This window comes from Chanos chanos, chromosome 2 (genome assembly GCF_902362185.1).
Source record: "Chanos chanos chromosome 2, fChaCha1.1, whole genome shotgun sequence".
In the NCBI taxonomy this organism is placed as follows: Eukaryota; Metazoa; Chordata; class Actinopteri; order Gonorynchiformes; family Chanidae; genus Chanos; species Chanos chanos.
In genome coordinates, this window is record NC_044496.1 from 38,556,272 (window position 1) to 38,584,117 (window position 27,846).

General features: G+C 42.1%; 1 protein-coding gene across 3 annotated transcripts in view; it reads right to left on the bottom strand.

The window, feature by feature from the left end:
* cbfb (core-binding factor subunit beta) overlaps nucleotides 1–17,882 on the bottom strand; it is a 32,209-nt gene extending 14,327 nt beyond the window's left edge. For 2 of the 3 annotated variants that reach the window (XM_030766487.1, XM_030766485.1), the window contains exons 1-3: nucleotides 17,805–17,882; nucleotides 16,986–17,072; nucleotides 14,938–15,054 (exon numbers count right to left, since the gene is read on the bottom strand). In XM_030766487.1, coding sequence (XP_030622347.1) covers nucleotides 14,938–15,054; nucleotides 16,986–17,072; nucleotides 17,805–17,882 — 282 coding nt within the window. The remainder of the gene's footprint in view (nucleotides 1–14,937; nucleotides 15,055–16,985; nucleotides 17,073–17,804) is intronic. The other variant, XM_030766486.1, reaches the window with a different exon arrangement.
* Nucleotides 17,883–27,846: the final 9,964 nt, after the last annotated feature.

Here is a 27,846-nt window from a genome sequence, read left to right on the forward strand (position 1 = left end):
GACGAAAACCAGCATCACCAACCAAACATTTCTATGGAAAAGATAGAGGACGCAAACACCTACACACTCACACACACACACACACACACATATGTATAAAGAAAGAAAGACAGAGGGAGAGAGAGAGAGAGCCCTGTAATTACTGCCTGTTCAAACCCGTTCAAAGCACTGAGAAAAAAAAAGTTATCAAAAAAAAAAAAGATACTGCATCATTTCAACATCTTACTGCATGACGGCACAACACATTAAATGTCTATGATTCATAACTGCCAAGATACAAATATTTCTTCTCTCTGTTTCTCTCTCTTTCCCTCTCTCTGGACATAGGACTTTTCCCTCCTGAACACTTACACTCAGGAACACTCAGACAAACTCTCATCCTATCAGAACAGGGACAGCAAACTGCCTTTTCATCTAGCCCAATCTCCTTTCATAATGTCACTGTTGCCTGACTCTCATTGGCCAAGGCTGAGAATGTGCATTGTGAACACACAGTAAATCACCAGTCCTGAGAGAGGAGGGATGGAGCGCCTGTATACTGGGGAATACCACAGTGAATTGTCATTGAGGATGGCAGCGAGGGGTTCACTGGTACACTGAATCCAGGCTAAGCTGGCATTGTAAAGCTGTGCCCACGACCTGTCTCCATGGTAACTCTGAGGTGGGTGAGGAGAGCGACATGCAAACGGACAACTTGGCACACAGTCTTTCATTCAGGCCAGTGCCAAGCACACGTCAGCAGATCTGGAGTGAGTCGAATGAGTGAAGAAACACTTACAAATATCTGGATCTTGGAGAAGTGGAGAAGTGCTGAAGAGGCAGAACACACACACACACACACACGCGCACACACACACACACACAGAGGGGCATTGTGTTCACACACCTCATGAGAAAGGGGCTCTGTAAGTGTGTGTGTATCTTACCAATGCAGCATAGACTCTAATTATACCACAGTCACTGATCATAGAGTTATTCACACAAGGACATAATGTCTTGCTGAGGGGTGTGTGTGTGTGTGTGTGTGTGTGTGTGTGTGTGTGTGTGTGTGTGAGTCAGACACCACACGAGTCATTTTCCTGCTCTATCTCCTTTCTTATGGTCTGAGCAAAAAGAGCAAGAGAGAATGAAAGAGAGAAAGAAAAGCCTTCCCGACACTCGTCCTTAAGTGCTGCATCATCCTGCTAATGGCCCCTGTATGTGTGTGTGTGTGTGTGTGTGTGTGTGTTGTATGACTCATTGCTATACACCATAAAGCCAACAAACAACAGCACCAACCTCCAAACAATGCTGCTCTGTGAGCATCCAAGTCACTCTATTGGGCAGATCAGGCAATGTCTAGAATCTGTTTGAGTCTCTCTCTCTCTCTCTCTCTCTCTCTCTCACTCTCTCTCTCTCTCTCTCTCTCTCTCACTCTCTCTCTCTCTCTCTCACTCTCTCTCTCACACACATACACACACACACTTCCCTTCATGTTTATAAATAACATGCTGACTGACACAAATCACAGCATATAAACACATACAACCAAACAGAAGGCACAATACCCAGGATACGAGCAGTAAGTCTGTCTCTGACTTCACGTCACAGTGACTACATGCTGAAGTCCAAATGAACAATCCACCGCAGACCATACACTCATACCTACTTGTAACCCTCACTTCACATCATCACCCTGATGGAACCCAAGCTCTGTTGCCTCTGACTCATTACACAGTGTCTGTGTCTATGTATGAGTGTTTACAGTGAGTGTAGGGCTGAGTAAGAGCTCAAAGCAGCTGTTCACTGAGGGCAGATACATTAACGGCAGCAGAGGGTCACACACACACACACAAACACACACACACACACACACAAATAGACCCACGCACTCCCCCCCTCCCCACACACACAAACACACACAAGCACGCACACACACACACAAACACACACACACATACACACACACACACACACACACACACACATAGACCCATGCACTCCCACACACACACACACACACACACACACATAAAGATGGAGGGAGATGGCTGTAAGTGTTAAAGTGGGAGGGGTTCACTCATTGTCTGAGAAAACTGACGCACAGCTTTCAACCAGTCTCTCCTGCCCTTCCCGCTCTCCCTATCTCTCTCTCTCTCACTCTGTGTTTGGAACTTGGAAGAAGATGAAGATTTTACTGATTGACTGAAAACTACTCTTTTGAGAAATTAAATGTTGATACAAGTTTTCAAGTTATCATGTAGATATGTGTGTGAGTGAGCATACCCTGAACACCCACCCACACACACACATACACACACACACAGCACACACAAACAGGTGCGTCCAGGTGCAGGTGTGAAGCAGGCCTAGGCAAAGCAGCCTGAGACAGATAAAGCATGTTTCACTGTTTAATCAGAGAGAGGCCCAAACTGAACGTTTGTGCTATTGTTTCACACACACACACACACACACACAGCCACACATCCCAACAGAACAGCCCAGTGTGCTCCGCCCATGCCACCTGCCTCAGAGACAATGGAGCAGAGAGAGAGAGAGAGAGAGCCCCCCCCCCCCCCCGCCCCCCACACACACACCCAAAACACCCCACGTCTCTTACCCTGTAATTACCCACCCTCACCAGGGCGACATAAACCTGCTGGCCGGCCAAAACACACACATACGCATCACACACATACAAACGTAAAACAACAACAAAATATCTGCCAGTGACAAACTTTCACTTCTGTTCAGCTTGGCACTATGGGAGAAGAGTGTGTGAGAACGGGACATCCACACACAGAAGGGAACAGAGTGAGAACTGATAAATGCTCTAAACAAGATTCGAAAGACTTAGTGACAATCCTTTCATTAGGCACAATTACAGCAGTCTGACAGACTTACACAACAACATTCTCTGATTTTATTTCAGGCAGTTCTGCCTAAGACTTATTGTTCTGTTACGCAACACAAGGAGATGTCTTCGGGGGCGGGTGTGTGTGTGTGTGTGTGTGTGTGTGTGTGAATCATTCCTCCTTTGAATTGTTGAGTAAGGAGAACTGTCAGGAAAAAAAAACAAAACTGATTTAATTACCTTCTTGAAAAATGATAAATCAAGGTATGCAAATACTGTGGAACTCGCTGCGAAAAACAAAAACAAATAAAGTCAAATTGAAAATCACGTGATGCCCTTTACGTTCAGAGAACTCAACCTTTCTTCCTGTCTTTCCTTTTTAAAAATACCCTGGAGAAAGATGGAAAAATATTGTGTAAGAATTTCAAGCAGTCTATATTATTGCGCTGGACGGACTTGGTGTGTTTTCTTAAGTAAAGACGCTTTTTCTTTCTTTCTTTCTTTCTTTCTTTCTTTCTTTCTTTCTTTCTTTCTTTCTTTCTTTCTTTCTTTCTCTCTTTCTTTCTTTCTGTTTTGGGATTTTTTTTTAACTTGGTTTTTAAATTATATTCAGTGCTGTGGTGGATGTTCGGTCTCTTAAAAATCTCCCAAAACAATGCATATGGATTTTTCTGTTTATACAGATGGCCGTCCAACTTGGAGAGGACACACAGATGTCATGTGCAGTGGAGCCCTTCATTTGGCCCGGACTCAGAGCCACAGCTCTTTTAGCACCGTTTGCATTGAGGAGCCTGGAGAGCACAGGCCGAAAGACAAGTTAGTCTCCGGGGCCAATGGCTCCTCAACCGTAGAGCCTTGAGACTTTAAGTCACCTTCAGCTTCTGAATTTCAAAATTGGATCGCTGCTGAATTGGACTGATGCCTCACTCAGGGAGAATTCAATTGCCAAACCAACTGGAATGTAATGGTTTTGACCTCAGCTAAACTCGTAGATGATGTATGGAGAACGCCATGGGGTTTTACTTGACTGATGTCAGTATGAATGAAAAAATTATATATATATATACAGCTGGAAAGATCGATATGAATGTATAAAACAGATTAAAGTTTTCAATCAATGTTAACCCAGTTATATTTAGCTGGTCAAAATTGCACAGGGACAGAGAGAAAGAAGACACAACCAAAAGGTTTAGGCTGTAAATAACTGAGACAGATGGGCATCTTCTAAAAGCTGAGAATTTAAGTGTGTACACAGTGGAAAAGTCTAGATTTAGACACTTCAAATCATTATTAATTTATTGGTGTTAGTGGAGGTGTGTCTGTGGAACATTCGCAAGTATGACATACAAACACCCTCAGTGCAGAAAAGCACACTTACACACACACACACACACACACACACACACACACACGCACACACACACACATACACACACATACACATACACATACACACACACACGCACGCGCACACACACACACACACACAAACCAACTTTAACACACGCACACACACACACACACACACACACACACACACACATACACACAAAACCAACTTTAACACACACACACACACGCACACACGCACACACATACACACACATGCGCACATGCACGCGCACACACACATCCACACACACACACACATCCACGCACACACACAATTTTTAATAATGTTAGGGCAGCCAGACACGACAGGACAGAGAAGAGGACTTTTCCTGGAAACACTGACCAGGAATGTGGTCAACACATACCCGCTGTATTTCTCACCTGTGCCCTGACGCATCTGGAGAATAAAACCCTCCAAATCCCCAAATGCTCCTTCAACCTCCTCACACACAACAACATCTCCTGTCTTCTGCCTCAGGAGACCAAGTCGACAGAACAGACAAGTACATGAAACACTGCACATCTTTAGTTTGACACCGCAAGTTCTACCTCTCACAAACACAGGCTTGTGAAAAGACAAACAGAACAGAAGATTACATCTTTAGGCCTAAATCAAACAATCGCTTCCTCTTCCAAGAGGACTGATATCTTGGGCACTAACTTTGTTTTTTTTTTTTTTCAATATTTGTCCTCAGATGATCCGTTACAGGCGAGTTTAGAGTTACCAAAATGTAAGATTAGGATTAGAGCTATAAATCTTAAACCCAGCAGTGCTGTGTGACATTATGATTGAGGACATGTTAGATGGGTCCTCTGTTAGTCTTGGTTTTGGCTATTTCTCAAATGATTTATGATATTTACATTGCTTTTCAACTGAAATCCACAGTAAAGAGAAAACGACAGACAGGAAACATTTAAAAACGGCACAAAAAAGGGGCTGAAAACTCACCAATGCACGTACCCTGCACTTCACAGAACAACGTCTGCATTAAAACACAATCCTTTTTATTATTTCCCCTCTCTTTCACTCTCTTTTTCTCCCTCTCTCTCTCAATCTCTCTCTCTCTCTCTCTCTCTCTCCCTCTCTCTTTCTCTCTGTTATCCAAACCAAACAGTGCCGTGTTTGGGTGGGAGAGGAATTGGACCATAGGGTAACCATAACACAGCCAGCAGCACTGACTTGATGCCTCATAGACACAGACTCTATAGCAAAACCATTTAACTCTAGACATCAAAATCTTCACATCCTGTTACTTTTCATCTTTGCCTCCTGACTAAGGGCTGATTTCTAACTAAAAGTATTGAACCAGTCAGAAACCTAAAAATGTTGGTAGAAACAAAATTCAAACTAGAGATTATGTCGTCCAGGTCAAGACAGCATTTACACTGGGCATACCATACCTGTATTAAACTGGATAAGGCTGTATTAGCACAACAAAGTCAATGCAATAAAAGATACACGAACCCAAACTCCAAAGAGCAGTAAAACATCAAATGATAAATATGTAATTGGGCGTACATTTATCCGTGCCTCACATAACGTCAGGGTTGTTAGCACTGAAAGGTTTTATGTTGTTGTTGTTGTTGTTTTTTTTTTTTTTCGGGCAGCATTAAACAGATTTTATGATAAGCGTCTTTACTGTAAAGTGTTGTGAGATTGCCGAGCTGTGCGTCTGTGCGCGCCTGTTTGTGAGAGAGCTGATTTGCCCACATTACCAGGCTTCTGCTTTTTATCCGTCTCTAATTATGAATAAATCATGAGCTCCATCACGAGTGACTTAAAAAACAAAAACAATCTTCAGATACAGAGAGACAGGGAGAGAAAGTGTGAGAGAGGGAGAGAGAAAGAGTGAGAGAGACAGAGTTACAGGGAGAGTGAGAGACAGAGGGAGAGACAGGGAGAGAAAGACAGAGTGATGGAGAGAAGAGAGAGAGAGAGAGAGGGAGAGCAAGAAAGAGAGAGAGAGAGAGAGAGAGAGAGACCTCTTCAGGACTTTTTACAAGAACCGTCTGAAACAAATTGTTGTCCTAAGGATATGTTTGCCTGGTACAAACTGAACAAAACAACAAAATACAATCTATACAAAACCAAAATGTAGTCACATCTGACTTTGCTGATTCCATATCTTACTGTTTCTTTCACTGTGAGCAAAGCTGTGTTCAAAATGTCATATCAATAACACAGAGAGAGAAGCCCTGGATATGATAAGTCAAATAGCTCCAGAAAGCAGTCAGAAACTACGTCAGTTACTGCGTGACTAAACAATAGTTGTCCTCTAATTATAACGTTTCAAAACCAAACCAAACCATTATTTTGTTTTTTTTTTTTTTCTTTTCAGCCAAGTTGACGAAACCAACATGAGGAATGGCGAAAAAACACCCACAGAAGAGATATTCTTCTTTTGAATGTGTCCCTGTTCTCCGGCAGTGTGGAGGACAAGAGGAATTGATCGGACTAGTGTGACTGGAAGCCAAAGAGACAGGATAGGGAAACATGATCAGAAGGCTATTATTAAAACCCTATGGGAAGAGGTAGGAGTATGATGGACAAAGCTCGCTCTCTCTCTCTCTCTCTCTCTCTCTGTGTGTGTCTCTGTCTCTCTCTCATTGCATTTTTGTCTCTACAAAGAGAGAAAAAAAGTGTAGGGAGCACACTAGTTTAGTAAAGCATAATACAGCACACGGAAACAAAGGAGCCATTTTTCCCTCAGATCCAAAAAACATCAAACAATTCAAGTATCAAATCAGACACACATATGGGGTGTGTGTGTGTGTGTGTGCGTGCGTGTGCGTGTGTGTGTATGGGTATAATGGAACAGCAGCAGGAATCAATTAGCAAGCCATGCTTTGATGATGTCACTGACAAGTAATCTGCTAGTGGGGCAGCTTCCGTTAGAGAAGAGCGGAAACAGGAGTAGAGTGCCAGCCGACTGTGTTTCCACGGGAACCATCGTCTATCACTCTGACTGGTCTGCCCTTCCCCCAGAACCCTCCCCAACATCCCCTGGAGCCTTGACTGACAGCCTCATCAAAGGCCTCATAACATTATCCTTAACCTTTTAATCTATGTTCTCTTTAATTCTCAACACACATGCGGGGTCCAACACACAAAAATACGTATAAACCAATCACTGTGATGAGAGTGAAGCGCTCTGAATGCCAAACCATTCTGTCCCAGACACTCCACTCCACAGAGGACTGGAGCAAACGAGTGAAGTGGTGGATGAGAGGGCTTCATCTGCTCCTCGTTTTGATTTCCCTCTCTCTCTCTCTCTCTCTCTCTCTCTCTCTCCCTCCCTCTCTGAGAGACGCCAAAAGCGTGTGGTTCAATAAAATGCTTTTCCCCCTCGTGTGCTCTGTCTTTGGGGTTAACTGTCAAACTGGCGCCACGCAGCCTAAAAAACATGTTCTGTGGCACATAACTGGTCATGAATATGGAAATTTGTTCAGTAAGTGTACACACACACACACATAGACACACAAACACAAAAACTAACACAAAAACACTCAGGAACTACCACATACTGATACACGAAGAAACAAACAGCGCACTCACACACAAACATGTGCAGACACATACGCTTCTACAAACGCACTCACAAACAACTATTCTCTGACACTCACAGAATCTCTGAGAAACACACAATTACACACTAACATACACCGTGTGTATTCTCACACACACGGGGGCACACACACACACACATACACACACACAGAGTTGGGTTGTTGCTGATCTTTGGAACAAGCTTTAACACAAAACTATTAAAAGTTCAATTCCTGTGGTGACGACTCAGACTTCAGTCCCTTTCATAATGGAGTCATTTAGCTCTGCTCTTCTCAGCGCTATCTGCCCCCGAGCCTACATTCTTACACACACACACACACACACACACACCGGCAAAATTTATAGAGTCTGAAACAGAGACAGAGAGAGAGACACACACACACACACCACACCCCATAGAGAGGGCCATCACACCCCGGGACTTGGCCCTCAGTGATATACACACACGCAAATACAGACACACAAAAACACACACGCACACAGCTTCTCTCATTCTCTGTCTCAATCACTATTGCTCTCTCTCTCTCTCTCTCTCATACGTACACACCCACACATACACTCACATGTGTGCACCCACATTTTCATAACACGCTCTTGAAAGATGCCCCTATAACAAGCAGGTGACTGTATATCAGAGTCATTAGGATGGACAATACACTGGTTACTGTGTGTAAAGGCCCTGAGCTAGGAACTGAGCTTAGACGTGGAGCTCTCCACCAATCGGTTCGCAGCCTACTGTTCTCTGCTCTCTCCTTCTGAAGAGCACGGCAAAGCCCGGCCTCCTGGCACAGCCACACAGACGGTCCCAATTTCTGCTTTGCATAAAGAGAAACCACACACGAGCGCTATGGATGAACGGCACACAGAGGAAAGGAGAAGAGGAGAAAGAGGGCCAAATATCAGATCTCTGAAAGCCTCGCAGCTGAATCCCAGCTCCACACTCACAGTAGATCACATTTCAGCAAGACTGACTTAAAGTGGAGGAAACAGAGTTAATACGAAACTTCTTTCTTTTTCTTTTCTTTCTTTCTTTCTTTCTTTCTTTCTTTCTTTCTCTCTCTATCCCCCTCTTTCTTTCATTCTGTCTCTCTTTCTGACTTTAGCAACAGCATTAGTCACAGTCCTATGAAAAACAAAACTATTTACAACCATGCAAACCTATACAGTCAGCGTATGCAGTGCTTCATAATTCACACTAGCAGGAACATGCATCATAAGTTTACAATTTACCTCATAAATGAGAAAAGTCTACATGCAGATTTACTTTATGTAGGACACAGTCATAACATCATATTCTATAAGTGTACACAGCATATCTCTTACAAGGCCAGAGATCATGTATGGAGTCACACGCTCACACACTGTGGAGCTGGTGTGTTGAGTCTGAGAGCTCCTCTGTCCTCTGGTCCTCCAGGGGGATTCTCCCGACTGCTGGCCACCTCCCCTGTCAGGATTAATCATTGAACTAGACACAATAGATCTTTAACCTTCCTCCCACCTGCTCCTCTACACTGGCTCTCGGAGGTATCAAAAGCTATATGTCACTTATTACTGTCTTCCAGTAAGGTCTGACCTAAAAGCTTTTTTTTTTTCCCTTGACCATGCTCACTGGTAAAAGCGCTTTGAGAAGCTATAACACATTAGCAGTTGGAAACAAAACTTAGCCTCCTTCCCCTCTGAAAAAAAAAGAGAAAAATCTCCAAATATATTTTGAGAAACATTTTCCAGTATATTCCTTTCACTCAGGGGGTTGGCAGTGTATACAGACAAAAATCCCCAATTCAGTTTCTCTTTCCAGAGCTGCTCTGTGTTATAGAGGTCTGAACGAGATGCTCCTCAAGGTCACAGTTGGTAAAACTACTTTGATTTAGAAAAACCAAAATGACCATCTAGTGTCATCTAGAGCCCACCCCACCCAACCCCAAAGCCTTAGACAAATTTTTTCTCCCCAAGACAGAACTGCAGCGGTGCTTATATAGAGGGAATGCGTGTGTGTGTGTGTGTGTGTGTGTGTGTGTGTGCGTGCGTGTGTGTGTGTGTGTATGTGTGTGAGTTGGTGTGTGTCTTTGTGTGTATGTGTGTGTGTTTGTGTGTGCGCCGACATGCTAACATGTGGGAGGCTACCACTAAGAAGTCTGAGCTGGGACAGGGTTAAAGTCTCCTCCCCAAGGCCACGCTAGCGCTACCGCTAAAATTAACCTCCCACACAGCTGGTTCCCATTAGCCTGCAGTGACACTCAGAGCCTGTACTTAAAGCTGGGCTGCAGGGGCTCCAGTACCCCACTCAGATAATACTACTGTCCCCCCTTGCACACACTTATATACACACACAGCACCCCACCAGAGGCCAAGTTTAAACTGGCCCTGCTCCGACACAGCACTGGCAACGCCTGTGTTTTTAAACCAGTAGAGAGGAGGAGGTGAAAAACGAGGGGAGTTGGGGGGGGCAGAGGCAGAACATTATGGCTTATTCAGCCCCCCTGAGAGAGATAGAGAGAGAGAGAGAGAGAGAGAGAGAGAGCTAAAGAGAGAGTGAGAGAAGGAGAGACAGAGACAGAGACAGAGAAAGAGAAAGAAAGAAGAGAAAAAACTTCGAAGTTTTGCACACAGACTGTGGTCACCTCTGAGCCTGTGGTCACTTCAGCGTTCATGAGTTCAGGGAAATCTTTCCATGTCAGTGTGAGAGCGTCAGAAAAAAGACACTAGAGAAACTCCTGACTTTCTCTGGCTCACCAGAGAGTCCTCAGATGAAGGCAGCGTGTGGAGCTCTGACACCAGCCGTGTGGTTAGAGTGGATGGGGAAGAGCTGCCATGCCACTGAGGACCTGACTGAATCAGAACCCCATTTAAAAAAATCCAGTTGAGAATGAATGTTCACCATGTTGTAATTCTAAAAAAAATGAAAATAAAAAATTAATCGTGCCAGTCCACTTTGTCTTCACATTTCAAGACATACCTTCTACGTCATTGTTGAAGTCAACCTGGGACAATAGTGGCTCGACAGTGTATTAAGCATTTTTATTCATGCAGACAACTGCGCCATGTATCAAACACAAAAACACTGATCCTAAAAGCAGGAATAAAGTGAAGGGAATGAGCTGAAATCAGCTGAGAATGATCACTGTTTTAGCTTCATAGCTAAAGATAATGCACAGCTGTTCCATCAGGTGTTGCATTCATAGCAAACAGTGAAGTCCACATTCAGGGCCTGTCCTGAAACAGCGCGTGACCAGGACAGTTATCTAAACACACCATTATGATATTATTTTAATCTGGAACTCGATCTCCGCGAGGAGAAGACCACCACGTCAGCTGCCCATAAACACTCAACTCAGCCAGCTTCATCAGTTTGGAAGCAAAAAACCCACAGAGATTGCTGAAATTCAGTTTTCACAATATTATTCAGTGTTCACCACCAAAAGATCTATCTATCTATCTATCTATCTATCTATCTATCTATCTATCTATCTATCTATCTATCTATCTATCTATCTATCTATCTATCTATCTATCTATCTATCTATCTATCCATAAATAAAAACAAGCATGTAAATAAATAAATAGAATATAATAGAACAGAATCGAATAGAATAGAGTAGAACAGAAAAGAATAGAATTATAGAATAGAATAGAATTATACAACCTCTGAGAGTCAATGACAATAGCCATTATTGTGTATGTTGAATCATGCTCAAGACACATCCTCAAAAGGTTATGTTTTAGAAATGTAATTAGTGCACTCTAACGCTACAGACACAAACACACATGCGCACAAACACACACACACACACACACACGCACGCGCGCACCCACACACACCCTCACACCCACAAAAACACACACACACACACATATTTTTAATGGCTTTTGAGAGTGGTTATCATAGGACTGACTTTAACAGTGCGGAAAGACTCAGGCATTCACTCTGAGACACTGAAAACTGCTTTATGAAAAAAAATGCAGCCATTGGGGGGCCAGCACTCTGACATCCACGCAGTCTGTTTTAGACCAGTTAACCATGTTTCTTATTCAGGTTTGAAACTGTATGCCTTTCAGCTACGCCAACTACCTCTTTCTTTCTTTTCTTTTCTTTTTTTCTTTCACATGAAGTCTATTAAAACCTCCTCGACTGTGTGGGTTCTGTTTGTGGAAAAGGTTAACAATCAGATTAATGAAGAGCAGAGGTTGGATCTTACACGCATGCTCTCCCAGTTTGACACCAGCACTCTACTGGGATTAGAAAGTGTCAGACACAGGGAATGCGTGTGTGTGTGTGTGTGTGTGTGTGTGCGTGTGTGCGTGTGTGTGTGTGTGTGAGAGAGAGAGAGAGAGAGAGAGAGAGAGAGATAGACACAGGTGGGAAAAGAAAGGAAAAAGGAAAGAAAGACATTATCATCATGTAAGCTCTGTGGTGTGTTTCAGTTTTAACAAAGGAAAAGGATGTTCTCACTTTAAACCTTGTTCCTGTGGATAAGGAGCTCTTCTTAGGACAATGCTATCTCTATTCAGCAGTCTCTAAACTTCTCAAAAAAGGAACTTTTTTCTTCTGCTAGGTTATCAGCCACAACCTAGTTAGTTTTTTCAAAAAAAACAAAAAAAACAGCAAAAACTACAACAACAACAAAACCAAATTGCAGCTTCAAAAATTGCAGCTTCAAAATACATTTTTAATTTTTTCTTCATTTTTTCCCTCTTTTTTGTGCATGAAACTGACATATCTGCTCTTGATTTTGCTCTATAAAAATGCCACATTCAGTATGCTAGCCCTGTTCCTCTCCATTGACCTTCAACACTAATGTTTCCTTTTCCGACCAGGACTGCGAAAACCCCAATAACACCACGTGAAAGTCATAAAAGTATCGGTGGGATCTACCGTAGCCTACAGCATACTGTAATAAAGGCCAATGCACTCCATTATAACCGCTTCTATCTATATGTCAGAGGGGGATTCAAAGGCTTGGAAGAAGGACCTTATCACATTACTCCATGCTGTGTACGATGGGTAAGGTAGGAACTTGAGGGAACCTGGGTGTGAGACCCAAAGGGTGGGGGTGGGGGGGGGGGGTATTTTTAAAGGGAACGATATGGGGGGACTCATTAAAAGTGTATGAGGTCTGAGCTGAGCTGGAGGTGACGGACAGCAGAGGATAGATAGGGTTACAGGCACTCCTGACCTCATACACGCTCTCACACCCACACACACACACACACACACACACACACACACACACGTATGTGTTCAACTGCTCAACAGCAGAGTGCTCGGCCCCCGCTCGCCACTCCCCCTCCTTTCCCCCTCCCCCACCCCCCATCACGCCTTTTTAAATAATTAACAGCCAAAGATTAGTCCGTCAGCCTTGGGGCCGAAAGGTCCATTGATTTTCAGGCGGATGCATTTTTAATGAGTGCATCTCAGAGAGGCAGTGGCCGTGAAAGGGAGCCTTCCTCCAGACAAACAGTAAAAGCAACAACACCAGTCCAGCAGAGCGTGAATTAAACACACAAACAAAAACCCAATAAAGGCTCCCAACCACGAGGGCTTGAACCAACACTTGAACGCACTCGTTGAGAGAAATGCTCAAATAACGATATTCACTGTCATCTCTCTGTGAACTGTGCGTCTCCCGCAACCCGATAAAGTTTTCGATGAAAGTTTCACTCTAATTGGTATTTGAGACTCTGTGAGTTTAGTCATGCATGAGGACTGTGTGTACGGTACACAACATGTCATAATTAAGCTTGAGATTGCATTTAATAGGCTTTTGTTCATGGTTGTCCTGAGCTTACGCAAAGGAAAGTCTCATACCTGTTCACCATTTTGTTCTTGCACTAAACAACTCCATAGAATGGGTTTGGACACATTTCATTGGCCATGATAGCTGCCTTTCTATCATTAGTGGGAACTTACAGCCGGGACAGTGGAGCTGTGAATGGCCTACAGTTTGAATGGGCTACACCTCTGACTCATATACTCCTTCAATTTTAAAATAAGAGCTAACGTTAGCATCCTGAAACTCAAATCTCACAGACAGTGGAACCAATCTCTCATCTGTCAAGTCATTTTGAAGTAGGAACACAATGGTGAAAATACTAAAAAGTGATCAAACTTTCCTCTGCGTTGGATGGATTTTAATACTAGATATTATACAGGGTTCGCAAGACATTTAGTAAGGTTTTCTAGACACAAAAATAATCTTTGGAATTATCTGTCAACTGTCAGAGCTAAGGTAATGTCAACAAATGTCTCATACTTTCAATAATGATTCATTTTGATACAATTTCTGATTGATGTGACTCATCCTTCAGTGAACCATCAGTGAGGTTTCTGGAATCAGTTAATCTCAGTCCTCAAGTTCTCAGGGAGTTCCTGAGAAAAAACCTGAATTTTCTGAAGGTCTTTGTGATGAAACAGATCGCCACAAAAGCCCAAGCAGGCCTCCTCTACATGAACACACGGTCCAGACAGTGAGTCTTTCTTTACTCTTACACTCGGAGGCGTTGTGGGAGTCGATGGGAGACTGAAGGATTTGTAGAGTTGAGTGAGGGAGGGCTGTTAAGGCCTGGGAGACTAGTTAAAGAGCAGAGAGTCGATAGGCGTGTCTGAAATAATATCACAGCTGAAATCAAAATGGAAAACTGTGACAAGCTTCATTCGGGAGAGGTTGTTTTTCTTTCAGTGGGCTTGCTGTATAATTTTTTGAGCGCTCGTTTTTCCTCACAATGAATGAAAAAATAACACATCATTATGGTAAGTTGAAGGTTTCACCCATCAAGGATTGTAGATTGGTCTGAATCCAATGTCTGGATATAATTTGACTGCGATATAATTTGGCAATAAGGTAGAAAATGATTAAAATGAATTACCATTCATACCCATCCAGCATATTTCACACATAATGTATTTGGCAGTGTTTTAAGTAGACAAAAACGTCAGAGCAAAAACCCAAAAGTGTCACAGAGGTGTTTGGCCCAATTTTAGCCTAAGCAAACCTTACGGCAGCCAGACTAGGGGGAAGATAGGAGACAGAGAGAGAGAGACAGACAGAGAGAGAGAGAGAGAGAGAGAGAGAGAGAGAGCAAAACAGAGAGATAGAGAGAGACAGAGGGGGAGAGAGAGAAAGAGAGAGAGATGTGTATGGATTACCTTTCCCGTCTCCCGCTCAAAGTCGACGTACTCTCGGGTGGGCGCCTGCCTCTGCTCCCCGTGCAGGTTGGCTGGGAAGAACTGCAGGGAGAGGTTGGTGCCCGTCGCCACAAAAGCCTTTTAGAGGGAAATCAATACAAACAGGATCAGAACGATGGGTCCCAGCATAAATTATGCAGCCTGTCATTTCGTTTTCACATCAGAGAGAGGAGGAGAGAGCCTGGAGCCAGGGGCAGTGATCATAACACCGGGAGAGAGAGAGAGAGAGAGACAGAGAGAGAGAGACAGAGAGAGAGAGAGAGAGAGAGAGAAGGGGAAAAAAACCACGAGTCATCATTTTCTCTATTTGAAGTATTGAGTTACGCACATCTGATTCTATTTTACCAATGCTTACTGCTGGCAAAACTGGGCTAGAGCACAAAGATTTTAAGAGAAAAGACTCAAGAGCCAAAGCGGGAAGGAGAAAGAGAGATGGAGAGAAAGAGAGCAGGAGAGAGAGAGAGAGAGAGAGAGAGAGAGAGAGAGAGAAAGAGTGAGTGAAAGACAGAAAGATAATGTAAAGAGAGCAGCAGAGAAAAAAAAATCAATAAATTGTTTTAAAGGCAGTCCTTCACTTACATTAACAGCAGAGCCTGTAAATCACTGATTTTGTGCAATGTCTTGTTTATTGAATTATATCCTTTTAGAGCACAGAGTCTTTAAACAATGCAAGGATACATATAACACTCTGATTGAAGTATGGGAATAAAATAAATATGAACAAAATATTTTCACAATCCTAGTTTAAATTCATAATCCTTAAAAAAAAGAATGCTATAAACAGTTATTGTTCCTGTATGATCATCTCCTTCTCCCTCTGTGTCCACACGCATGCCCATACACCTGCGAGTCGAACGATACTCGTGCACTAATATTAGTCAAATGCAATAATATTGGGAAATTGTGTGTGTGTGTGTGTGTGTGTTTAATTTTAAAAAATACTGACATGTAGCATTGTAAATTTGGAACTCTCAAGCAGGCGATCTAAATTTCACATGAGGCCTACCGGTCAATATAATCTGGCGGATTTGGCGTTGATGACACACGACACAAGGTATACCCCCAAACCCTTGCAAAGCCAGGGCGTGCATTATCAGACCAACACTAAAACCAGCGAACGCGGAACAGCGACGTGGTTCAAAGCGTTATTTATATCGCAGTTACATCATGAGTAATGTTATGGTGAAATACAAAATACGCACTACTTTGGGTATTCTTCATTTTTAAAGCACCTTTTGTTCATAAAACTGCAACGTTCTATTCTACGTGCAGCCTACTTGCCAATTGTCCTACTGCTCTTCTCATCAATATTATATTTCAACCGTCGGTGTGTAGCCTATTTATTGTCATATTTAAGTTGTGGTGTATGTTAATTATTTCCTTTCTTTTTTTTTTAAAGCTGAGGAATATTGCAACGGAAAATGAGCATAACCATTTGTGATGGTTTAACACAAAACTAAGTAGTCTACAGATTAATTTTATTCCCTAAAATTAATTCTGTGTCCCCTGTCAAGAAGAACTCGTCGCCAAAGTCCTTTACATATGCAGACTGGTGGTATTTATATGAGCTTATAAAATTAGACACATCCGACCTCATTATGTAGAAGCCGTGAGACGTTTTCTTGCGAATTACTAAAGGAAATACACACAATTTAACAGTGTCCCGACTTTCTTCCTGAATGTCTAATTCATTTTAAAAAGTCCTCGTGATCTAGAGCGACAGTAAACAACAAGATGACTTTGAACAAACATGAGCTGCAGAAATGTTCATTAGTTTGTATCCACATGTTTCACAACGTGAGATCGCTCTTTTTGTCAATGTAAGAAATAAACGAGGAAGTATTTCAGACTAGTTATTGCGTGACAGGTCGAGTTCCGGGTGCCTAATAATGTATATCTATTTATAAAAAGATTCTGACATCGACACGAGGGAAGTCAACTGACTGGTTGTAATTCAATTGTCACCAAATTCCTGCGAGCGATTAAAAAAGGTGAAATAGCCGACTTACTACTTCTGAACGGCCGTCCCGACAAGCGTTCTGAAACCTGGCTTGTCTCTCCTCGTGCGGTCTGTCTCGGAATCCGGTATATTTAATCTGCAAAAAGAAATGACAAGTTAAAAAAATCTATGTATATCAACGCAAAGCCTGATGTAAACTGTAGACGGATACATCAAAGAGCGATTTGCAAATCTAAGTAATGCATTTTGAAACTTACGTGGCCTTAAGTAGTCACTCAAAGTTCTCCATCAATGGTATTTCAATATCAACGTATTTAAATAGGATTTAGTATAATTAAGGCTCCCTCACAAACGTATTCGTCGTTATGTTGCCACTATCGTCAGATTTATAAAATATCACAGTTAGTGTCCAAGTAACGCATTAAATGGTGTCAGTCTAGGAGATTATCAGTCACAACTGACTGCGATTATCCTTTCACTACAGACAGACTCACTATGTGAAATAACTTCTATAGTGTACAGTAGACACAGAACTCTCCGATGCCAGAAGGCAGACGGAGATAATGTGATAATTAATTTGCTACAATGTGAAGGCTGAAGTTAGTAGTCGTAAAACCTTTGCAATCCCTCTAGATGCATACGCGTCATGTTTTGATTAAAAAAAATCCAGTAAGAGCCTGAAAGTTAAATAATGACTTTACAAAGATGCAAATGAAAGTAGCAACTTTTTGGTTTAAAACAAAGGGAATTTTTAAACCAAGTGTATCGGTGCTTTAACTTCAGGTTGTAGACTACGTTCTTTTTTCTAACGCGAACAAGAACTTTGTTTCCGCCGCTAGATAAAAATGGACCATATGAACAGACTTGCCTCGCACTCCCGACTTAGTTTCCTGAAGAATTCCTCATTCTCGAACTTGCTCCTCTGATCCGGGACCACCCGTGGCATCTTGAACGCGATCTGCTCAATTTTGTTTGAATGTTATTTGTCTTGTCGAAAAGAGAAAAACAACCGTAGCCTTGAAACTCCTGCTCCCGCTCTTATTTCCTTCCGTCTTTTTTTCGTGTGGTGATGAAGTCTTCAGCAATGTGCTCGTGGTGATATTTACGTTATTTTGTAAAGAGCGTTTCTCTCTCTTGTCTCTCCTCAGTATCAAATCTTGTGTGGTCAATGTCCGCCACTGCAATAGAATTGGCACAATTTCGCAGTTGGCTATTATTCTCCCTTCTGCTCACACGCGTGTGATCTCCGACTACTGACAACAAACGCCCGTTTCGCCTCCACTTTATCCGTCGCGCTGCATGGTTCAGAGTTACTTCCTGGCTCCTCAGAGTCCGACTTATGACTGTACACTCAAAATACTCCCCCCATTCACAATTCTCCTCACTACAGAGGCGGAGTGCGCAGGCGTTTAACTCACAAAAACTTCATATGGTGACCACACACCTTTCTAAATATCAGGTTTAATCAGAATAAAATTGCTTACTATTGTTTTACCTATAGGTTCCTGTAGAGTGCAATTTAAAAATTCTTAGGTGTCAAATCTGGGCTGATTTTACTTGATTACATCAGGTGAAAAAAAAAATGTCATATTCATCACACTTTATGCCTTTGCCCCTTGTGGAAAAGTTATTTCTGTTATTTGTGAATTCTATTCTGAATAGATAATAAAATATGGTTCATTAATTAAAGAAAATGCTCAAACGCCCAGAATGTCTGCATACGCACTGTAGCTGTGGTAAATATGACTGAATGAAATAGTGGGAAGTGAAATCACATGAATATTTCAGTTCTGTCAATGTTGCTTCTCCTCATTTATGTATGGACTTAAAATATAACTGTTTGTATATGAATTTGACAGTTTGTGTGACAACATAAAAACAGCTGTAATTACATTTGCAGTACAACACATGTCAAGTAACTCTTATTTCATCTCTCTCTCTCTCTTACCCTCTCTCTATGCTCAGTCTGCACATTCATCAAGGACAAAAGCATTCCAGTGTTCTGTATTTTCAGTAGTTCAGTGGGCGCACATCAGATAAATAGTTTTCAAGTGGATAAATAAATCAAAGAACCCCTCGCCCCACTCCACCTACCACTTATACACACACGCACACACACACACACACACACACACACACACACACACACACACACAGACGCACAGACACACACACACACACACACAAGCTCACATTAAAGTGTTGTTCTGAAGAAGGCATGATTAAACTATGGGTGTTGAGACATATTTTCCTTCTTCTTGTTTTCAACAGACTACAGGACCCCTCTAAGGACAGAGATGGAGGGGGGGCAGAGAGAGGGAAACAGAGAGACAGACAGACAGAGAGAGAGAGAGAGAGGGAGAGACAGAGAGACAGAGAGACAGAGAGAGAGGAAGAGAGAGGGGAAAGAGAGGTTTAGGAAGAGACCAAGAATGGGGAAGTAAAATCAAAAACATTCTGGAGGCTTGGTATTTGTTTGTGTCTTTAAGAGAGAGCAGACAGGTTGCATCATCTCTGTGCAGTTTATCTTATTCTCAGTGTCTGTCTGACATTCAAATATTTTTCCATAGTTGAACCTCCTTAAACATTGCCATAAAAAAACACCATTTGATTTGTGAGACAGACCTAACCTTCAGTTGTACGCGAATTAAAAAAAGAAATAACAATAACAAAATTTGTATTTTTTCAGTATATATAAAATGTTTTGCATGTTCAAATGCAGTCAGCCACTTTGTCAGGGTACTTTCCAGCTTGTGTCTGGGAAACTCAGAATAGGCCTTTGGCAACCAATTTCAATCCATTGTACATACTGCATTAAGGGTGATCTATATCTGCAGAATTTAGCTGTCTTTTTGTGCTTTGATTATAGCAAGAGGTCAGTGGGTGTATATGAATGAACTGTCTTTCAAGATAATAGATAAAAAAGACACAGTAAATCTTTCATAACAATCCACTGCACTATGAGAGTTGTTCTCCAAAATGTCACACAGTGATTATGGGAGATTTAGCCCAAACAATCACATGTCTTACATTGTCTATTTAATTAGATACTAATTTGATGGCCATCTGTTGATATGGCCCCATATGTAACCCTATAAAATATTCCATGTGACATATAAATAACATTCATAGGCCATGAAATTCCTATGAATCCTTTTTTTTTTTTACCGTTTTAATTCTTCTTTTTTTACTGTTTTTTGACCAACACAACACCTTTTCTTTTTGCACCTGTTCCCCACAAAAAACTCATTATTTCCCCATTCAACTGTCTCTCGCCAGACCCAGTTAATCAATTCTAAACAGCTGAAAACAGAAACAAAACATGACAGTCACTTATTCATCAAACATTTCGGCTCTTATGCTCGTAAAGCCAGCTGAAGTCTACATTATACTTACAGCTGAGCACCATGATCACAGTGTAATGGGGTTTGTATTAGGTTTTGTGTTGCTTTTTTTTTTTCTAAGTGTGTTGTTGGGAGGGGGAGGGGGGTCTATAAATATTGCATGCTTCAAAATGTGTTCACATGTTTTTGTCTTTTTTTTTCCTGATCTGTCTCTCTCTTGCCGGCGCTCATCAGATTGAGACCTGCAGTGAGTAAATGTGTTAAAAGGCTGAGCTTCAGGCCAAATGGTGCATGAGAGTGCTTTAATAGTACCACAAAACGCTCATTAATTAATGACATATTCTGTGGTTACCGTCGGAGACCCATTCTGACTGAGTGCTCCAAATAGGAGGCGAGGTGTCTGCTCCAATACACATCAGTTGGATGGACAGGGGGCTCTGCTAACCTCAAATCCATCTTGGCAATTTTAGCTAAGGAGTCTGTGCATCTTCCCTGCAATGCTGTACTAAAAACATGCCTTGGATATATACATAGGCTACTCTCAAATCCAACAGCATTAAAAGCTCTCTGAGTGAAAATTTTAGGTTATTTAATCCTTTTTTAGTGTTTTACATAATCCATACTGCTTCAGTTACATGCATTTACAACGGCATTAAAACACCTCTCTCTCTCTCTCTCTCTCTCTCTCTCTCTCTCTCTCATGTAAGCAGTGTAACATAACTCTGACAAACCAAAGGAAATTGTACAGTGACCAATCAATTCTTTTATTTTATTGTTAAGGTTTCAAAGACCAATTACTTCAAGCACTACCAGCAGAGACAGCCCAAGTAACCTCCACCATTTCAGTACTTAATCATTGCATTTTGCATGTTCAAAAGACAATGGAAGTAATTGTGACATTGTACGGGTATTCTATTAAATATTCAGTAAAGTCAAGCAGGAGGCAAATGTTAGCTGAGTGCTGACTAAATATATTTCCTTGCTGTTGAGGTATGTCTGGGTGTCTGGGTGTTGAAGAATGCGCAGGTACATTCAGGATAATGATGTGAAGTTTAAAGCCCACCAAAGACTTAACTGAACATCTAGACACAATCTTACAAGTCTGAGCACATATCTGTTGTCAGACAAAAAAAATGGAAAGGGAGGGGAGAGAGAGAGACAGAGACACACACACACACACACACGTACGCACACATACACATACACACACACACAGTCTCACAAGAAAATATTCACAGGAGTAAATTACACAGAATAACAAAATACAGTGAACTAAGAGTGTGCAATATGAGGCCTTTAGCTTACCCTTCATAACTTCTACAAGGAAAAGGACCCTGAACTCTAAAATTGCTTCTTCTACTCCTAAAGAACATACAGGGTGTGATCCAGCACTTAAGACCAATTCGGACGTGTGACCTAGGTTTCCTGTTATTTATCTAAAACAGGGTTATAGCAGCGGACAAAAGTCACTTGCAGGAAAGTGTATCTATATCTTACTCACAGAGTGTCTGAGTGGGGTGAAACAACGTTCACTGAATAGACAGCAACACTAGTTATTAAGATGAACTGGGAGAGGTCTACGTCAGTGGCTGAAAATCACACCGGTATCAGCGCCTGGGATGATTAATGCCGTCACCGAATCTCCTCGACTCTCCCGCCTCGGTTCTCACGCGCAACCGCGCGCGTAAACAAGACAGGGGACGCCGATAACAGTTGCTGCTGCTGGACGACTGCCGCGAGGAGCGCCCTGTGAAACCGAGAAGGGTGCTTCGAGGTCAGACGGCGAGACTAGCCGAGTTTGGCACCGGTGTCGGTCAGTCTGACTGGGTGGCGAAGGCGACTCCACCTCGTGAGCCCCGAGCAAAATAACAACATCGCTCAGACACTCAGATTTCAGGCGGGAAATCTCTGAGCGTGCCGGCCGCGTTAAAGACCAAGGTTAAAAGGCCATATCACTGACTTTATTTAAGCGCCGATATAACACGTTATTTTTATTTACACGCTCGTTTTATAAATAACGATTATGTCATTTCAATTTCTTTTTTTTTTTACTGAAAAATACCCGACCGAGTTCATCACTTCTTATCCTGGATTTTGCCATGCTGTGTCTTGGTGCCTACTCCGTTTGGATAAAAATTTTAGTTAAATTTAGTTGTAAATGAAGAAGAACTCGCTCGGGGACAACACAACTCAACACTGTCAATAAATGTTGTAGTTATAATTCAATCCACCAGAGGGCCTGCTCACTCATCAATTGAACAAACGTGCTAAAGTCTCGTCCTTACCAACCAGACGCGTCCTAAATACCGCCTGTTCTTGTCATGGACGCAACCTCTTTGCTGTTCTTAAACACAAGTTGGTAAAGAGCATCTGACAGAATGCCGTGTAGAAAATATGTGCTCTTTCCCATGTGGACTCTGGATGTCTAACCCGCTGCGATGCTTGGTGTAGACTAGAGAGTCCAAAATACATAGGGTTCCCTGCTAGTATAGTATTGATTTATTTTGCATCATTACGTATTACGCTGTGCTCTTTATATCTGCACAGTTAGCCAGATAAATATCAACCCAAATTATCATGCATGTAAGGCACACTCCACTTTGAACCTACTAGCTCAATTTTAGTCCAGTGAAATCACATCCTGTCTCGCATCGTTTTGCCCCTTTAACTTGGGAAGAATTGATGTCACACATGATTTTTTTAGTGATGCTGTAGCTGGTGGTTACTGACTGTATTTTCTCCTTAACATTCATCTTTTAATATATAAGACAAGGTGGATTAATGAGGATTTTCTTCATAGCACTAATGAAAGGAATGGTAGATGGGTGTAGTGCTCTCTTATATGGAATCCAGTCATTGGCGTAGTCAGCATCCAAGTCCATAAAAAGTACACAAGTAGCATCAATTATTGAGAGACATTCTCAAGAGTAAACCAGAGCCTGTAAAGCTATTTAAAAATAGCCCCTTTGGTTTTTTTGGATGCTTTCTCATGCACTTTCTCTGTCTCTCGCTCTCCCAAACACACACACAGAGAGAGAGAGAGAGAGAGAGAGAGAGAGTCAGAGTCAGTGAGAGAGGAGAGGCCTGATATAACTGTCCCATTAGGGTAAATATCATTGGTTGTAGTTTCACGGTGTAGCAGGTTCCAGCGGTACTGTATTATATTGTTTTTCTCTATGACTTCTGGAACCTTTTGTCCCCTTGAAATCTTGACGCTGAAAAGGTGAGATGAAGAGCAAGGGAAAGAGGGTGAGAGAGACCTAGAGCATACCCTTCACCATCTGTTTGTGTAACTCTGGAGGAGCAGAATGTACAGGATGCTGAGCATCATTTGTGCACTGAGGTGGACCAAAGAGCAAGCCACTCAGTTTCCATAGCAACAATGGAGCTAGGGTCTTGACCTCTGATGGCTTAATTTGATGAGATTTCTCAGCATATCCACAGAACACTCGCCACTCTCACAATAGTCAAGTACCCCATGCTATATCAGTGTCCCCCCACAGCATTTCTGACACAATAATGTAACTGTAAATATCTTTCAATATTACTATTTCTTTCTCAGAGGAAGCACCCTGGACCTCATCCACTCCTGTATTCTGACTGAGAACCAGCTGTGGCACTCATACCACTTTTCAACCAACAGGGAACGGGTTCTTGAACCGGTTTCCTTCAGGATTCTTTGAACCTTGGTGCCATCTAGTGAACCAGCCCGTGTTTCCACCAGTTTTGAGCGGAACTATTGTAGTCAAGGATGCGTTATCAATGGAGGGTGTTGCACAATGCACAACAGAAGTAAAGAACGGTTTGCACTGGAAAAAACAGCTATCTTTTGGTTCCAGCAGCGAATCAACTTTTCAGGTTCCGAACCAGTTTATTTTTGGTTGAAATGCTTTGAAACGTTCAAAATTTGGTGCACAAACCAGAATGGAACCTGTTCCCTGTTGGTGGAAACGGGGTATCAGAGGGCGGTGCCCTCTATCTACTTTAAGGAGTTCAGCTGGTCTCTGGACACTACACCCTTCTGATAACTGGTGTGGACCCTGTGTCCTTTTGGTTAATGGTATAAGTCTATGTAACCTTTTTTTGCTCCTCTTGGTTAGAGATATAAATCCAATAATCCCTTTGCTATTAGGATGGAACTTATGTTCTTTTGATTAATGCTGTGAATCTAGTGCCCTTTTGCTTACTGGTGTGGACACTTTACCTCACTGGTTATTAAGGTGGATCCTGTATCCCTTCTGTTTGGTGATGTGGACTGTATTTTGCCTTGGCTGCTGATACAACTCCTATGCCTCTTAAGCTATTAGTGTATTTTGAATGCTCCATTGGTTATAACTGTGGATCATTTTTTCCTTTTGGTTCCTGTTGTGATTCCTATTTTCCTTGTGATTAGATGTAGCAAAGTCTATGCTGATTTGTGCAGTGGTGCATAGTGGCTTCCTTACATCTTCCACCAATGAGGTGAAAGTGGTCAGTACACAATTACTTGTGTAGAGAATTCAGATCCTGAATCAAGTACTCCTATGTGTTCTGCTCAATCATTCTCCATGGAAAATAATAAATGGATGATTATTACATGCTTTGAAACAACAGAATCACCCTTTAACTGTGCTGAATTTTTTCTTTTCTTTTTTTCCCCTCTCTCCCTTTTTTTTTTTTAAATAACTCTACGCATGATGTAAACAATGGGGATCACTTGCTGGAGAAAATCTGCACAGGGCGGTATCCTAGCAACAGGGCGACAGTGCTGCTGTGCTATAAATATCAGTGTGTGCGTATGTGTGTGCGTGTGTGTGTGCGTTAAGCAGGGAAACTAACTGAGATGGGGGCTCTAAATTAATTTTTTTTGGGACATTTCTAAACATTCTACTGCTCGACTGTTGTCAAGTGTAAGGATATCTGTGTTCAGTTGTGTCCCCTTAAACACAATGAAGATAGTGCGGGAGACTATTGTGAGAACCAGGCATTGATGGGAACATTACTGCAAAGGCTAACTGAGAGCAATATCACATGCCATGGGAACTCAGCCATGCTGTAGAGAGGAGAGAGGACAGACACTTGCTGTAATCTGTACCTGTCACTAGGGGGAGCACTTGCTTTTTGTCCACAATTTGTGGTCAGTCCTCTCTCTCTCTCGACAAAATCTCTCTCTATCCCTTTAATACACACTGTGAGAGAGACACACACACACACACACACACACGCCCAAACTCCAAACTCCCCTCTTATGCGAGGTAAAACTCTTTCTGTTGTGACGTCGCATCGCTGTAACATATAATAGCCTTGCTATATTGTAATACACACAATAAAACTGCAGTGGCATGCATTACCTCTAGAAGGAGTGGACTGTCTTACACTTCACTTTATATTGTTAATTTGATGAATTAGTATGATGCAATATTTAGATATTTATATTTCAAGCTACTTCAAACCTCACATTATTTATTTTTTGACGTCGTTTCATGGTACGGGATGATTAAATGTTCAGGGGACTTGAAATACTGATTATTTCGATTATTCACATAATGTGTCATGTAAAGTCATTTCGGTTGCTTTATCTTACCTGAAACCTTTTTTTGCCCCCCACTCTTTCATTTCTTTTAATCTCTCCATATTTATCTCCCCCTCCCTCTGTGCCACCCTCTCTCTCCCCTCCTCTCTCCTATCAGGAGTGAACCTGTTGAACTCTCTGTCTGATTGTGTTGCTGCCTGTTGGCCAGGCATTGGATGGGGCCCTGTGGTAAGACAGGTGGAAATGAAATGACCTGTCATTCTACAGGCCAACTCTGCTCCTTCTCCTTCGTCAGACACTGGACGGGATGAAGACACATACATCACACGCAGGGACACATTTACTTCCTCAGAGATTTGTTCTGCTGACTCGTCCATCCTTCCGCCAGCGCTGGGCTGAGTCTAGAGAACGAGGCCGACCGGAGAGGGGATGCCAGCGGGCAGGGGTGGAGGGGCGAGGGGGGTGGTGTCTATCTGCAGGGGGGCTGGAGACCAGGCAAACTGAGACCCTGCCTCTCTCTCTCTGGCATTGGGCCACAGAAAGATCTAGCACACCAAAGCAGCACACGGAAGCAAGAAGCACACTATCTTAGGAGCGTAGCGGGGTCAGGCTTCGATATTTTCAGCGTGACATTTTCAAACACTTTAAAGCGCTGGTCTTTTCACTGGTAAGGTGTGAGTGGATAGTGAATGAGCTTCACCTTGATGACTGGTTTTTATGAAAGATACAAACATTGGCAGATAGGGGCATGTAAGGCCTGTTTTCAGTTGAATTAAGCCATAATAAAAGGTTTTTAAAACATATAGTGTTGTTTTAGAGAATAAGTGTAAAATGCCTGTGGGATTCCTTTAAATAGTACTGTGGCGAGAATTCATATTTTGTCTGGTCATGGTGTTACCATAGTAACAGAGGTCACGGTAACTGCATGACTTCTCCAAACACTGTAGTTTGTTGAATCAAATGTAGGCCAAGCATAAAGAATATACATGTACACAGAACAGGCTTGACCTCCCCGGTACCCAAATCATAGACAAGGACTTTTATTGAAGAGAGTGGGTTTAACACTGCTTTCATTTTTCCATCTGTAGTCTGAGTCTGTAGGAAGTGGAGTTAGTTGCTGATGCTCTTTGGGTAAGCCTTTGTCTGTTTAATTCTGGTTCTTAATCTAGACTACAGTTCGTCATCTAGACAGGATGGAGACATAATCTCGACTAAACACTGAGTGCTTTCAACCAGAAAGAATGATCTCAATAATCCATCGTCATACTCAATAATCTGTAGGCAGGACTGCAAATCAATCACTGCTTTTCACAGAAAGGCCAGCTCAATTTGGCCTCATTGACAAAATGGTCATTGATTATCAAATCCACTCCAACTATTAGCATTTTTTTCATGGAATGTATTTAAGACGACTGACACGCAGTGTACTGAGTTATAATAATTATGATAATAATAATAAAGTGGGGCAGGTTGTAGTCATGAAAACTGTGGCTTTTAATGTAAACACTACATTCGATTGGTTTTCCAGCACGAACATCCCACATGAAAGAACAACCATTCACTAAAGAGGAGGGAGAAAAAAGCAGCACAAAAAGCATTCACTGGGAGAGAAAAAAAGAAAGGACAAAAGAAATGAAAAAGGAGGTGAGAAGGAAAAAGAGGGAGGAGTCCAGTAACAAAAAAAAAAAAAAATCAAAGCGTAAACTGGTATATGTAATTATACACAGTAATCTTTTTCTTTTAAGTTAAACTGAGAAGGCAGAGAGGGAGGAGAGAGAAAGAGAAAGAGAGAGAGAGAGACTGAAAGAGAGAGGGAGAAAGAGAGAGAGAGAGAGAGACACACACACATCGTTCCAAATCTACGTGTGAAGTGAGAGCTGTGCTTTTCTATGCAGACCTGGAAGGTGTTTGAGAACAATTCCCCCATAACAAAGGGTAAGCACATGAATCTGTACAGCTGCGTAAGACCCCGCCCTCTCCAGCACTGGGGCAGGACGTGCTCCAAAGTGGTTCTTCCAAAAAAAAAAAAAAATTAAAAAATTAAAAATATACAT